Below are 14,599 nucleotides of genomic sequence, written 5' to 3'. Positions count from 1 at the left end.
AAAAGTAAGACTCGTATATATTGAGGAGTTTTAATATGGGCTGTAACAAACCCAATCTTACTATTGGCAGTCTCTCTTTAAAGTGTCTAATCCCTCACGCCTGTAATCCCACCATTTTAGGAGGCCGAGGCAGGCAGATCACTTGAGGTCAGGAGTTCAAGACCAGCCTGGCCATTATGGTGAAACTCTGTCTCTACTAAAAGTACAAAAATTAGCTGTGTGTGGTGGCTCTTACCCGTAGTCCAATCTACTTGGGAGGCTGAGGCAGGAGAATCACTTGAACCCGGGAGGTGGAAGGAGGTTGCAGTGAGCCAAGATGGTGCCACTGCACTCCAGCCTGAGTGATAGAGAGTAATTCTGTCTCAAATAAATAAAATGTCTAATTTCACAAGTTTATTCAAGAAGTCCTTATTTTAGCACAGCTAAGTATGAGCGACAAGCATCTTTGTAGTCTGATTTCCCCCCCTCCATGACAACCCCCCAGAGGTGAAAAATATCTAAAGTAACAAATATAGTCTCCCAATGATGAAAATTTTTTTGCAAGTTAAGACAAAATAAGACCCTTGCTGAAATTGAAAGCTTTCTAAATCACTAGCTGCTCATAACTGTTTAATTCTATTTGGGACACACCGGCAAATTTTTCCAGACTTTCAGGGAAATATCATTGAGAACACCTTTGAACTTAATTTGATCAACGAAGTCTGTTGTTTTAGCAATACCGTTTTTGTTCTTTTTTTTTTTTTTTTTGAGGCGGAGTCTCGCGCTGTCACCCGGGCGGGAGTGCTGTGGCACGATCTCGGCTCATTGCAAGCTCCGCCTCCTGGGTTCATGCCATTCTCCTGCCTCAGTCTCCTGAGTAGCTGGGATTACAGGCGCCCACCACCATGCCCAGCTAATTTTTTTTTTTTTTTTTTTTGAGACGGAGTCTCGCTCTCGCCCGGGCTGGAGTGCAGTGGCTGGATCTCAGCTCACTGCAAGATCGGCCTCCCGGGTTTACGCCATTCTCCTGCCTCAGCCTCCCGAGTAGCTGGGAATACAGGCGACCGCCACCTCACCCGGCTAGTTTTTTTGTATTTTTAGTAGAGATGGGGTTTCACCGTGTTAGCCAGGATGGTCTCGATCTCCTGACCTCGTGATCCGCCCGTCTCGGCCTCCCAAAGTGCTGGGATTACAGGCTTGAGCCACCGCGCCCGGCCCCAGCTAATTTTTTATATTTTTAGTAGAGATGGGGTTTCACTGTGTTAGCCAGGATGGTCTCCATCTCCTGACCTCGTGATCCGCCTGCCTCAGCCTCCCAGAGTGTTGGGATTACAGGCATGAGCCACCATGCCCAGCTGTCTCTTAAACTTAAACCTAACATTCATCATTAAAATAGTACATGTCTCTTTTTCTTTGTCTCTAAAATACCAAGCAGTTTAACGAAGGAGTCTTCTGTTCTGTGCCCCTGACTCCTTGTAGTATAAGACAATACCAGATCTAGTCTAGTTCCTGACTTTTTAAATACTGATGTCATGAAGAAAGACTTTCCTTTTCTTGCTTAACTGCATCTCCCTCTAAACATGAGTATCTTGTATCTTGTGAACTCTTTTTTTTTTTTTTTTGGAGATGGAGTCTCACTCTGTTGCCCAGGCTGGAGTGCAGTGGCGCCATCTTGGCTCACTGCAACATCTGCCTCCTGAGTTTAAGCAATTCTCTTGCCTCAGCCTCCTGAGTAACTGAGACTAGTGCACCACCACGTCCAACTAATTTTTTGTATTTTTAGTAGAGACGAGGTTTCACCAGGTTGGCCAGGCTGAAACTCCTGACCTCAAAGTGATCCGTCCACCTCAGCCTCCCAAAGTGCTGGGATTATAGACGCAAGCCACTGTGCTTGGTCCTGTGGACTGTCCCATTTGGCAGTCTCTTCATAAATTTTTAGAAGCCTTTGGATTCTGTTTCTAATTGACCAAGTCTGTCTTCACTGATTTTGTGACTGAAAAGTTAAACTGAGGGTGAAGGGTGTTTAAAGGTGATAAGATGCAGTTTTTTAGGAGCTGCCTGAAGCAAAGCAGGGCTTAGAATCTAGAATCAGTAGTTGAGCCCGTAGCGATATTTCCATGGGGACAGAGTAGTTAATTTTGTTATTTGATTCTTGGGATGCTTTTAGAGCTTCAACCTAAATGGTTTTTTAAAGTTCTTTTGCTTAATTGATAACTAATTTCAAATGCACTTTTTAAGTTTTCAAACCAGAAGAACTACGGCAGGCACTGATGCCAACATTGGAGGCACTTTACCGTCAGGATCCAGAATCCCTTCCCTTTCGTCAACCTGTGGACCCTCAGCTTTTAGGAATTCCTGTAAGTATTTGGTGGTACTTCTGACTTTGTTTTTTAATTTGATAACAGCTTTGTTGAGAGATAATTTACGTTCCAAACAGTATAGCCACTCATTTCAGATTTACAATTCAGTGATTTTTTTTTTTTTTTTTCCTGAGACAGGGTCTTATTCTGGTTGCCCAGGCTGGAGTACAGTAACACGATCTTGGCTCACTACTGTCTCCACCTCCTGGGCTCAGGTGATTCTTCCACCTCAGCCTCCTGGGTTAGCTGGGGCTACATTCATGCGCTACCTCACCTGGCTAGATTTTTGTATTTTTTAGTAGAGACGGGGTTTTGTCATGTTGCCCAGTCTGGTCTTGAACGCCTGGACTCAAGCAATTGGCCCATCTCAGCCTCCCAGAGTGCTGAATTACAGGTGTGAGCCACTGGGCCTGGCCTAATTCAGTGATTTTTAGTATATTCACAGAGTTGTGCATGACACTTTTATTTTCATCATCTGAAAAAAATCCTTTACCATTAATTGTCACTCACTGTTTTCTCCCATAGCACCCCAATCCTCAACATCAGCAGACTTCATTCTCTCTCTGGATTTATTTGTCTGTTCTACATATTTCATTAAATTGAAACATATAGGCCGGGCGCGGTGGCTCAAGCCTGTAATCCCAGCACTTTGGGAGGCCGAGACGGGCGGATCACGAGGTCAGAAGATCGAGACCATCCTGGCTAACACAGTGAAACCCCGTCTCTACTAAAAAATACAAAAAACTAGCCGGGCGAGGTGGCGGTCGCCTGTAGTCCCAGCTACTCGGGAGGCTGAGGCAGGAGAATGGCGTAAACCCGGGAGGCGGAGCTTGCAGTGAGCTGAGATCCGGCCACTGCACTCCAACCCCTGAGGGACAGAGCAAGACTCTGTCTCCAAAAAAAAAAAAAAAAGCAAAGGGACATTGGAGAGCCCTTTGAGGATTATTGGAAAAAACAAAAAATAAAAAAGAAAGAAACATATAGTATGGGATTATTTGTGCCAGGACGTTCCTTAGCATAATATTTTCAAGGTTCATCCATGTTATGTTGTAGCATGAATCAGTACCGCATACCTATTTATGGCCCAATAATATTCCATGATTTTTCTTTACCTGTTGATGAGTTGATAGACATTTAGGTTGTTTACACTTTTTGACTGTTAAGATAGGACCACAGTGAACATTGATGTATAAGTTTTGTATGGATTTAAGTTTTTGTTTCTTCTTGGTATTTACCTAGGAGCAGAATTCCTGGGTTATACAGTTTGTTTACTTTTGTTTTTTTGTTTTGTTTTGTTTTGTTTTGAGATGGAGTTTCACTCTTGTTGCCCAGGCTAGAGTGCAGTGGCACGATATCAGCTCACCACAACCTCCGCTTAGCGGGTTCAAGCAATTCTGTCTCTCAGTCTCCCAAGTAGCTGGGATTACAGACATGCGTCACCACACCTGGCTAATTTTTTTTAGTAGAGATGGGGTTTCTCTAAAGTTGCCTCCATATACTGGGGTGCTGGCAGGTTTCATTTGGTGGTTTTAAACTGTTACTTGGCAAGGCATGGTGGCGCATGCCTCTAATCCTAGCACTTCGGGAGGCCAGGGCAGGCAGATCACTTGAGGTCAGGAGTTCAAGACCAGTCTGACCAACGTGGTATAAGTCCATCTCTACTAAAAATATAAAAATTAGGCCGGGCACGGTGGCTCAAGCCTGTAATCCCAGCACTTTGGGAGGCCGAGACGGGCGGATCACGAGGTCAGGAGATCGAGACCATCCTGGCTAACACAGTGAAATGCCGGCTCTACTAAAAATAAAAAAACTAGCCAGGCGAGGTGGCGGGCGCCTGTAGTCCCAGCTACTCAGGAGGCTGAGGCGGGAGAATGGCGTAAACCAGGGAGGCGGAGGTTGCAGTGAGCTGAGATCCGGCCACTGCACTCCAGCCCGGGCGACAGAGTGAGACTCCGTCTCAAAAATATATATATATAGCTGGGCGTGCGTGGTGGTGCACGCCTGTAATCCCTTGGGAGGCTCAGGCAGGAGAATAGTTTGAACGAACCTGGGAGGCAGAGGTTGCAGTGAGCCAAGATTGCGCCTCTGCACTCCAGCCTGGGCAACATGTTGACAGAGACTCTGTCTCAAAGGTCAAGCACTTCCAGAGACAAAAGCCTTTCAGGAATTTTCTTCTCCTGTATCTTGCTGTCATTTCAGATGGAACACTTTAAGTTCTGTGGACTTATTGTTTCCTCGTTGTACACCCCTTCTAGTACTAAAATTTTAAACGTCTTTAACTTTACTGATCTCACGTGTACTTTCATAAAGTACCTGAAGTTGCTTCAGTAGACTATCAGCCTGATGTCTGGAAAGTCCATAGTAGTTCTGTTTCTCTGCCCTTTGAGTAGTTTAATATCTCTGTAGACTAATGATTTAAAGAACTGATAGACATCAGTCACCTCTTGGGGAATATAGACAGGCCAGAAACTAAAACACTGCCTGGAAGATTAACAGTGATAATGGATGATACTCTATCTCCTGTAAAAATAGTTAGACTTGAGTAATGTTTGATATCACTTGTCGTCTTTCTAGGATTACTTTGATATTGTGAAGAGCCCCATGGATCTTTCTACCATTAAGAGGAAGTTAGACACTGGACAGTATCAGGAGCCCTGGCAATATGTCGATGATATTTGGCTTATGTTCAATAATGCCTGGTTATATAACCGGAAAACATCACGGGTATACAAATACTGCTCCAAGCTCTCTGAGGTCTTTGAACAAGAAATTGACCCAGTGATGCAAAGCCTTGGATACTGTTGTGGCAGAAAGGTAAGAAATGTGTTTCAGGTTTGACTTTAACTTTTCTAGGATGCCTAGAATAATACAGTGGTGTCTGGGGTAAGAAAATATCCTGCTTCTGGCTTTGACATGGCTTTTTTTTTTTTTTTCCCCTTTTTCTTTTTTCTTTTTGACAGGGTCTTACTCTTCCAGGCTGGAGTGCAGTGGTGAGGTCATAGCTCACTGCAACCTCAACCTCCTGGGCTCAAGCAATTCTCCTGCCTCAGCCTCCTGAGCAGCTGGGACTACAGCCATACGCCACCATGCCTGGCTTTTTTATTAAATTTGTTTTGTAGAAACAGGGTCTTATCATGTTGCTCAGGCTGGTCTTGAACTCCTGGGCTCAAGCAGTTCTCCTGCCTCCGCTTCCCAAAGTGCTGGAATTACAGGCATGAGCCACATCTCCCAGCTGACACAGTCTTTCTCTTAATGTGTGCCACAGTAGTAATATCTCTTAATATGAAGTGGACTTTCTTTTTTTTTTTTTTTTTTTTTTTTTGAGGCGGAGTCTCACTCTGTCACCCAGGCTGGAGTGCAGTGGCCGGATCTCAGCTCACTGCAAGCTCCACCTCCCGGGTTTACGCCATTCTCCTGCCTCAGCCTCCCAAGTAGCTGGGACTACAGGCGCCCACCACCTCGCCCGGCTAGTTTTTTGTATTTTTTTTAGTAGAGACGGGGTTTCACCGTGTTATCCAGGATGGTCTCGATCTCCTGACCTCGTGATCCGCCCATCTCGGCCTCCCAAAGTGCTGGGATTACAGGCTTGAGCCACCGCGCCCGGCCGAAGTGGACTTTCTTTAAAGGCATTTTTTCAGAAGTGGCAATTGTATGGAAAAGTTGACCAATTAAATAATCAACAGACTGTGAGCTCATCTGGAGTAGGGGCATTCTTATATTCACCTGTGGGTGCAGATTCTTCAGCGTGTGCTGACTTTCCTGTACATACCAATTCACATTATTGGTTTTTTGTTTTTAAAATAAGACTGTGGTCTTGCTGTGTTGCGTAAGCTGGTCAGAACTCTAGGGCTCACTCAGTCTTCCCACCTCAGCTTCCTGAGCACTGCAGGCATGTGCTACCTTGCCCAGATATTCCTTTTGGGTTCTTTGGTAAAGTGATGGAAGGATATGACTGCTAAGCCTACTTCAGTGTTTTGAAACAATGTAGTAGTAAACCGAGAATGATTTTCAGGACTGAATTAGCCCATTTTAATTAACATAAATGAGAACTAAGACGCCACTGACTTTTGTTTCTAATTTGCCCTTCTTACTGTTCTAGCTTGTCCTTAAGGCCTCTGTGCATTTTAACAAATGGTTTCTTTTGCAGTTGGAGTTCTCTCCACAGACACTGTGTTGCTATGGCAAACAGTTGTGCACAATACCTCGTGATGCCACTTATTACAGTTACCAGAACAGGTAAGCTTGGCCAGGTGTGGACCATGGTCCATGTGTCCACTTGTCCAGGGAGTGCATGCAGATGGGCCAGCACACAAACGTCATGGTTCATGTGTATCTTGCTTGAAGACAGCTGTATAGCACAAGTTCTGTTTTTTGCCTTCTGCCTTTGTTTGCAGAATTATAAAATTTTCTATCAGAGTAGCCTTGCATCAGTTACCTGGGTTCCTCCCAAAACCTTGAGAAGTTAAGCAACTTTGTGAGTTGTTGGCATAGATGGGCCTATATGCCAGGCCCCACTTCTCTTTCTACTGTGTTTTTATTGATCACCACAGCCTGAGGCAAAACTGAGAAGATTTTTAAACTTTGAAACTCGCTAGACAGCTTTTTGGAAATGTTTCCTTTTTATATGAGGCCTATCCCTAAGTAGTTGTTCTTAGAATACATGAAAACAGGATTCTGGAGTCTTTTCTTTGCCTCATTAAGCAAATTAAAAGGAAAACCTCACATAGGTTTGTACCTTACTTTTCCCAATACAGCCTTGTATGTGACAGAGGATGATTTGAGTCTAATAAACGAGGCACCTCCCTAATTTTCTCCTGCCCAATCAATGGCTGTAATTATATAAATAGCATTCACTAATCTATCTTAACCACAATTTGTCTGCTGTTTTCAGTGATCACCTACAAACACAGCTTGCATTGGGTATTTATTTGGGGCTCTGATCAAATAATAAGGCAGGGTGGTATTAATACCCTTTATTTGTTTTGTTTGTTTGTTTTTGTTTTGAGACGGAGTCTTGCTCTGTCACCCAGGCTGGAGTGCAGTGGCACTATCTCGGCTCACTGCAAGCTCTGCCTCCCAGGTTGACGCCATTCTCCTGCCTCAGCCCCACAGGTAGCTGGGACTACAGGCGCCCGCCACCACACCCGGCTTTTTTTTTTTTTTTTGTATTTTTAGTAGAGACGGGGTTTCACCGTGTTAGCCAGGATGGTCTCAATCTTCTGACCTCGTGATCCACCCACCTCAGCCTCCCAAAGTGCTGGGATTACAGGCCTGAGCCACCATGCCCAGCCTGCCCTTTATTTGTTAATACCAAATCCATGGTGTTCGTTTTTGCTGAACTTGTGTGCTGCAGATGCATTTCTAGCTTTGAAAAGTCACTTAAACTTTTTCTTTTATTTACAAAGAGTTAGGTGTGCTTCTAATGCTTTGTAGACCTAATGCTTTGATTTTGCAGTGAGTAAAAATCCAGTTTTTTATTCACTTGAAACCTAGAAAAGGTGGGACTCAAGTTGTTATAAGTACCTTATGTTTACAAAAGCAAGTAACTTGACATGAAACTTTTCTCATGTTTACTACAACAGTAGTCTAAAGTGTTTATCTTTGCACCAAGCCATCTTTAATCAGGTACCTGCACACATCACTTCCTTTTGAAATGTGTCACTTGATGGCTGTAGTCAGTATTTAACTACTTGTGCAGGCTTTTCAGGAAACAATATTTTTCTTTGTTTATTGAGACAGGGTCTCACTCTGTCACCCAGGCTGGAGTGCAGTGACGCAATCTCAGCTCACTGCAACCTCCGCCTCCCGGGTTCAAGCGCTTCTCCTGCCTCAGTCTTCCAAATAATTGGGATTACAGGTGTGTGCCACCATGCCTGGCTAATTTTTGTATTTTTAGTAGAGACAGAGTTTCACCATGTTGGCCAGGCTGGTCTCGAACTCCTGACCTCAGGTGATCCACCCTCTCGGCCTTCCAAAGTGCTAGGATTACAGGCGTGAGCCACCGTGCCTGGCAATGGTTGTTTTAGATTATTGTTTTCTGCAGTTGTATCTGTAGTGGGCTTTTGGGTTGGGGGGGGCAGGAGCTGTGGTTTTTTGTTTTGTAAGTGGGAAGAGGTGTGATGCCTATACTTAGGTAATGAGTAGCAGTTCTTCTCTCCCTGGTATATTTATCCTTCTTCCTTCTTTTGATTATTTACATCACATAGCGTTAATTGCTGAAATGAAAGGATATGGATCTGTGTAATTGAAACTTTTGCTTTTATTTGCAGTAATCATTTGCTACTTGTAATCCCATTTGAGATATTTAATGCTAATCTGTGCTTTGCCTTGGCTTTCTGCTTTGTGTTCTGTCTTGCTTTTATGTTTTTTGTTGTCTTGCAATCCCTCATTTCTTCGTTTGTTTTGTGTTTTTTTTTTTCTCCCTCATGCTTGTCGTTGTCTGCACTTGGCTTTGATTGCAAAAAACAAAAAAAAAAAAAAAAAAAAAAAAAAAAAACAAAACCCAAACTGTGGGGCCCATATATCTGCATCATTGAATGTCCTTGTCGCCGTTGATGACCTGCTCTCTGCTCCCGTCCCCCTCCTTGGCCTGCTGTGATTGGTGGCTTCGTTGCTTGGCTTGGGCTGTGTTGTGTGAACGGAACAGTTCACCCCAGTATGGCCTTCTTGCCGACAGGTATCATTTCTGTGAGAAGTGTTTCAATGAGATCCAAGGGGAGAGCGTTTCTTTGGGGGATGACCCTTCCCAGCCTCAAACGTAAGTAACTGCATTATTTTGAAAAGTGCTAATTAGTTTGTTGTCTGGTGATTATGCATAGGCTTATTTCTAAATGAACTTAAGCTATGCTGTTGCATATGGTAGCCATTAGCCACATGTTGCTATTTAAATGCAAATTAATTTAAATAAAAATTGTTTATCACATGGACTACTCACATTTCAAGTGTTCAGTAGCTATAGCTGTGTCTGGTGGCTGCCATATTGGTCAACACAGATAGATAACATATCCATCATAGTATAAAGCTTTATGCGACATCACTGAACAAGGGAATATGTCAGCGGTGGGCAGTCATCTTAGTTCTAGTAAAAGTGTTCTGTATAGGAAGCAATCAGCTTATCTTCAAAAAATTGGAAGGTTAGTACAAGAAAACATCATTATTAACTCTTCTGAGTTTGAGGGTAATTGAACTGATAACCACCTTATGCCCTTCTCTTGTAGGTTAACAGAAGATCCAAGTCACTGTTATAGTGAATAATAGACTTTAACAACATGCAGGGGTTAAGAGATTTGCTTGTGCTTTGCAATCTCACAAGCTCTTACCACTTAGTAAATGGCCAAGAAAAAAATTTCAAACAGATAGTCTAATAGTTTAATCTCTTAAGATGTTGGCAGTCATTAGAGTTCATACTGGGACTATTTAAGAAGGAAAAATTGTTTAGTGTAAATTTAATATTATTGCAGGTTCTTTCTTCTGTTTAGGACATTGCACAAAAATATGGAATTGTCTTGTTCCTAGTAAAAATGGGGCTTCTGAGAAAAGCTGGTTAATTTTTCTAAATTGGGTTGTAATGATAGCAGTGTCTGGGTGCTAGCTAGGAGAGTAGATACTAGGGGTCTTTGATCCTTGAAACATTTTGACACTTGGTTAAGCCAGGAAGGTTAGCTCTAGGGTAAGTTTTCTTGATGCCAGAAGATGTAAGCCTTGCCACTGAACTCTCTCAGGTGGCTTACCAAATACTCTAAACTTTAAGGCAGTACATCTCTTAACTTTGAAAAGTGTAGGAACAAGACCCTTCCCAATTCTGCAGGCCTATAGTGGACCCCAGTGTCTAACTCCCAGATTGTTCCGGTGCTGCTGGTCTTCAGGTTGCACTTGGAGTAGCAAGACAGGCCATTTGGGAAAATGCTATTAACAGAGATGAATGAATCTCTAGACCATAACTAGTATAAGAAACAGTTTTCAGTGAGGACATGTCCTCATTTTTGTAAGGAAGTATAATGGAAGTCCCAAGTTGGGCCCCCTAATGTGAATTCTAGTTGGAGAATGGTAACACTGTTAGCTTTTGTATGTAGTGAGGCTATGAGCAGTGTATTCATGCTGGGTTTCAGAATAGGAAGCCATGTGACATTTTAAAATGTTAAATATGGGATTTTTGTACCTCGAAATTACCCCAAAACATGCATTCTTAATGTTGAAATTGTATATTGATGTAAAAAGTTGTTTGTGAAAAAAGACTTTTTATTTAAATAGTGATTTACTTCCCAGTACACACCATCTTTTGTAATTCAGTCTAGGAACATTAAACCGTAAAAAGATATAAATACCTAACACCAGGGGAGTAATAGGCAAGATTTGAAAAGGAAAAGAAGGAATCGTATTTCTAGTTCTTCCTGGGTTCTCAGTTTCTGATAAGAGGAAATTTATTTACTGTGAAGTCCTATAGAACCTTCCTTTACATAAACATGCATTTTGTGTGAGCCAGGAATGCAGCTATTTAAATATGTATTCTTAAAAACCCTGAATCTGTTTACACTGTGAAGTTTGTTCCTTTGGTTAGAACACAGTCAGATTGCTCATCTCTATCACTTTTTCTCATTGTGTCCCTTTTCTCTCCTTAGTACAATAAATAAAGAACAATTTTCCAAAAGAAAAAATGACACACTGGATCCTGAACTGTAAGTACAATCCCCTTGAATAGTCAGTACGCTTGACTTTTCTTTTTCCCTTTTATTCTCTTGGTTTGCATGACCAATCAGATGATCCTATATTCTTCGGCTAAATCTACATAACATACATCTAATGGATAGTAAAACCATGGAAAACATTGAAGTACTAAGGAAGATTATTTCTTAATGTTAATTTTAATGTTCTTGATGTTGAATGCGAAACATTAAAGATCTAAATTTCTAGTTTGCAGTGAGGCCTTTTAGAGCATGGAGGACTGAAATGTGTGTTTTCTAGATGTTCCTAAAATGGATGGGATGGTATTTGGATTTATTTGGAATTTTCAGCACCAGTAATTTCTTGGCTGGGCACAATGGCCCACATCTGTAATCCCAGCACTTTGGGAGGCCAAGGCAGGCAGATCACCCAAGGTCAGGAGTTCGAGACCAGCCTGGCCAACATGGCAAAACCCTGCCTCTACTAAAAATACATAAATTAGCTGTGCATGGTGGTGAGTGCCTGTAATCCCAGCTACTCGGGAGGCTGAGGCAGGAGAATCGCTGGATCCCGGGAGGCGGGGGTTGAAGTGAGCCGAGATCCACTGCACTCCAGCCTGGGCGACAGAGAGAGATTCCATCTAAAAAAAAAAAATTAGCCAGGCATGATGGTGTGTGCCTATCCTAGCCAGGTAGCTGAGAGGCCAAGGCAGGAAAGTGGCTTGAGCGCAGGAGTTCAAGGTTACAGTGAGCTATGATCATGCCACCCACTGCAGCCTGTGCAACAGAGACCCTATCTCTAAAGAAATAGAAACTTTATTAAAACTATTTTGGTTATTTGGTCATGACCTTGGCTGTCTTTGTCAGAAGTCATGGGAAATATTGGAAGTTTTCATTTGGTTAAGGTTTGGGGTTAATGTTGGAACTGGCTCTGCTCTTCCAGGTTTGTTGAATGTATAGAGTGCGGAAGAAAGATGCATCAGATCTGTGTCCTTCACCATGAGATGATCTGGCCCGCTGGGTAAGGCTTACTTACCATTATTACTTTCTCTGGAATTTTTCTTTATCATGAATATTAACAAAGTTTTTTATTGTATGCAATGACTGTATTATATCTTCAAAGTCACTATCTTTAAATTGTTTTCTTTGGGTTTGGCCTCGATAATTAACAGTTCACTTTTAAAAAATTAACCTAGTATCCAAAAATAGATTTTAATCTTATTTTTATGCATTATTTTTAGCCATATATTTTATTCTGCTGGATTTTTAAAATTATGTTATAGTTATTACACATCCAGAGTAAATGCTTTTGGCCAGGCAAGGTGGCTCAGGCCTGTAATCCCAGCACTTTGGGAGGCTGAGGTGGGTGGATCACCTAAGGTCAGGGGTTCCAGACCAGCCTGACCAACATGGCAGAACCTCGTCTCTACTGAAAATACAAAAATTAGCCTGGCGTGGTGGTACACGCCTGTCATCCAGCTACTTGAGAGGGAGGCGGAGGCAAGAGAATCACTTGAACCTGGGAGTGGGAGGTTGCAGTGAGCTGAGATCACGCCACTGCATTCCAGCCTGGGTGACAGAGTGAGACTCTGTCTCAAAGCAAAAAGTAAATGCTTTTATTCAGGCATCTAGAAACTAGGATCCTGCTGCTAATGACATACCAAGTGGTCTGGCCCTGGTAAGTGTCACCCTTTGGTTAGGGCAGGGACAGCAAATTATAAGGCTGTAGTCATAGTGTAATTGCCTAGTAAAAGGGAGGGGCTCTGTACAAGAGGAACTAATCCTAGCCATGTTCCAAAGGAAGTGGGTATATGGGACATCCAGTGCCTCTCATTAGGATGGGATCTTCATGTCTTCTGCTCTGTTCTTAGACTGATTGTTGTTCCTGATTTGGAGGTTACAAGAAAGGGCAGGCTAATTGACAAATTTCACTTTTCTTTTTTTCACTGTTATTTTCACATAGAAAATAACACTAAGGAAAATAGGTGATGGTTTAGTGGATACTTTATATTCAGTGTGACTTGTCTTTTAAGTGTGCCTTTTTAGTGCTTTCCTTACAGACTTTGTAAGAATGATTAAGAGGCTTCTCGTGGTTCTTCCAATTTAGGATCAGTCAGCTGAATGAAAATAATCTGTTATTACTGTGTTAAGCTTCCTTTTTCTTAAAAGTAATTTATGTTCATTATAAAATTTGAATAATATGACAATTTATGAAGTAAAAAGGGACAGTCTTAGCTTCTTTCTTCCCACCCAGATTCCTTGCCAGAGAAATAACACTCTTTTGTACATAGAATCATACGTTTTCTTTTCCTTTTTTGAGATGGAGTTTCACTCTTGTTGCCCAGGCAATGGTGCAATCTGGGCTCACCACAACCTTCGCCTCCCAGGTTCAAGCAATTCTCCTGCCTCAGCCTCCCTAGTACCTGGGATTTACGGGCATGCGCCACCACGCCTGACCCGGCTAATTTTGTAGTTTTAGTAGAGACGGGATTTCTCCATGTTGGTCAGGCTGGTCTCGAACTCCTGACCTCAGGTGATCTGCCTGCCTCGGCCTCCCAAAGTGCTGAGATTACAGGCATGAGCCACTGCGCCCGGCACATTTTCTTGATTTATGTTTATTTAATTTTTGTATCTTGTTATAGGCCATAGACTTTTTTTTTTTTTTTTTTTTTTGAGTATCACTTTCATCGCCCAGGCTGGAGTGCAGTGGTGCAATCTTAGCTCACTGCAACCTCCGCCTCCTGGGTTCAAGCAATTCTCCTGCTTCAGCCTCCCGAGTAGCTGGGATTACAGGCACGTACTACCATGCCCGACTAATTCTTGTATTTTTACTAGAGACGGGTTTTCGTTATGTTGGCCAGGGTGGTCAACTCCTGGCCTCAAATGATCCACCCATCTCGGCATCCCAAAGTACTGGGATTACAGGCATGAGGCACCATACCCAGCTGGTCATAGCCACTTATGTATATCTGCTGCATTTTTAATGGATGCATAGTATTCTGTAATATAATCCATTTATTTACTTAGTTGGTGAACAAGTTTATACAGGAAACTCTACTTAGTGACATATATCATGTGCATCTGCAGTAACTGAATCTATTGGTTCTACTCTCAAAATGTACATTCCAACTAGTAGCATATAGGGAATGTCACCACTTAGGTTTTGCCAGTGTGATTGGGGAAAAAAATGCTACCTTGATTTGTAATCCTTGATCATCTTTTCATGTGTAAGCCAATTTATATGCCCTTCATGTCTGTTGCTTGTTTTTCAGTTATCTTTTTTGTTCTTACTGGTTTATAAAAGCTCTTTGTATATTAGTTTTATTAACTCTTCGCTAGAAGTTTAGAAATACTTCCGCTAGATTTGAATTTTCGCTTTTTGTTAATATAAATTTAATGGTTTCTTTAAGTTGTGTAAGCAAAGTTTTGGTTTACATTTAGATTCGTCTGTGATGGCTGTTTAAAGAAAAGTGCACGAACTAGGAAAGAAAATAAGTTTTCTGCTAAAAGTAAGTTTTATTCTTAAAGGTAAATTTTGGCAAAACTTACCTGAAGCCTAGATAAGAAACCATCCAAAGTGAATTACTTTGTTTTTAATCA

General features: G+C 42.2%; 1 protein-coding gene across 2 annotated transcripts in view; it reads left to right on the top strand.

Moving 5' to 3' along the window:
- EP300 (E1A binding protein p300) overlaps window positions 1-14,599 on the top strand; it is a 93,961-nt gene that overhangs the window by 66,556 nt on the left and 12,806 nt on the right. For both annotated transcript variants that reach the window (XM_033233822.1, XM_033233823.1), the window contains 7 exons: window positions 2,218-2,336; window positions 4,914-5,153; window positions 6,487-6,575; window positions 9,016-9,096; window positions 10,958-11,014; window positions 11,943-12,020; window positions 14,441-14,508. In XM_033233822.1, coding sequence (XP_033089713.1) covers window positions 2,218-2,336; window positions 4,914-5,153; window positions 6,487-6,575; window positions 9,016-9,096; window positions 10,958-11,014; window positions 11,943-12,020; window positions 14,441-14,508 — 732 coding nt within the window. The remainder of the gene's footprint in view (window positions 1-2,217; window positions 2,337-4,913; window positions 5,154-6,486; window positions 6,576-9,015; window positions 9,097-10,957; window positions 11,015-11,942; window positions 12,021-14,440; window positions 14,509-14,599) is intronic.

Source organism: Trachypithecus francoisi, unplaced genomic scaffold (assembly GCF_009764315.1).
Source record: "Trachypithecus francoisi isolate TF-2019V2 unplaced genomic scaffold, Tfra_2.0 Lachesis_group14, whole genome shotgun sequence".
NCBI classification, from domain to species: Eukaryota; Metazoa; Chordata; class Mammalia; order Primates; family Cercopithecidae; genus Trachypithecus; species Trachypithecus francoisi.
This window is presented reverse-complemented; position numbering and strand designations above follow the sequence as displayed.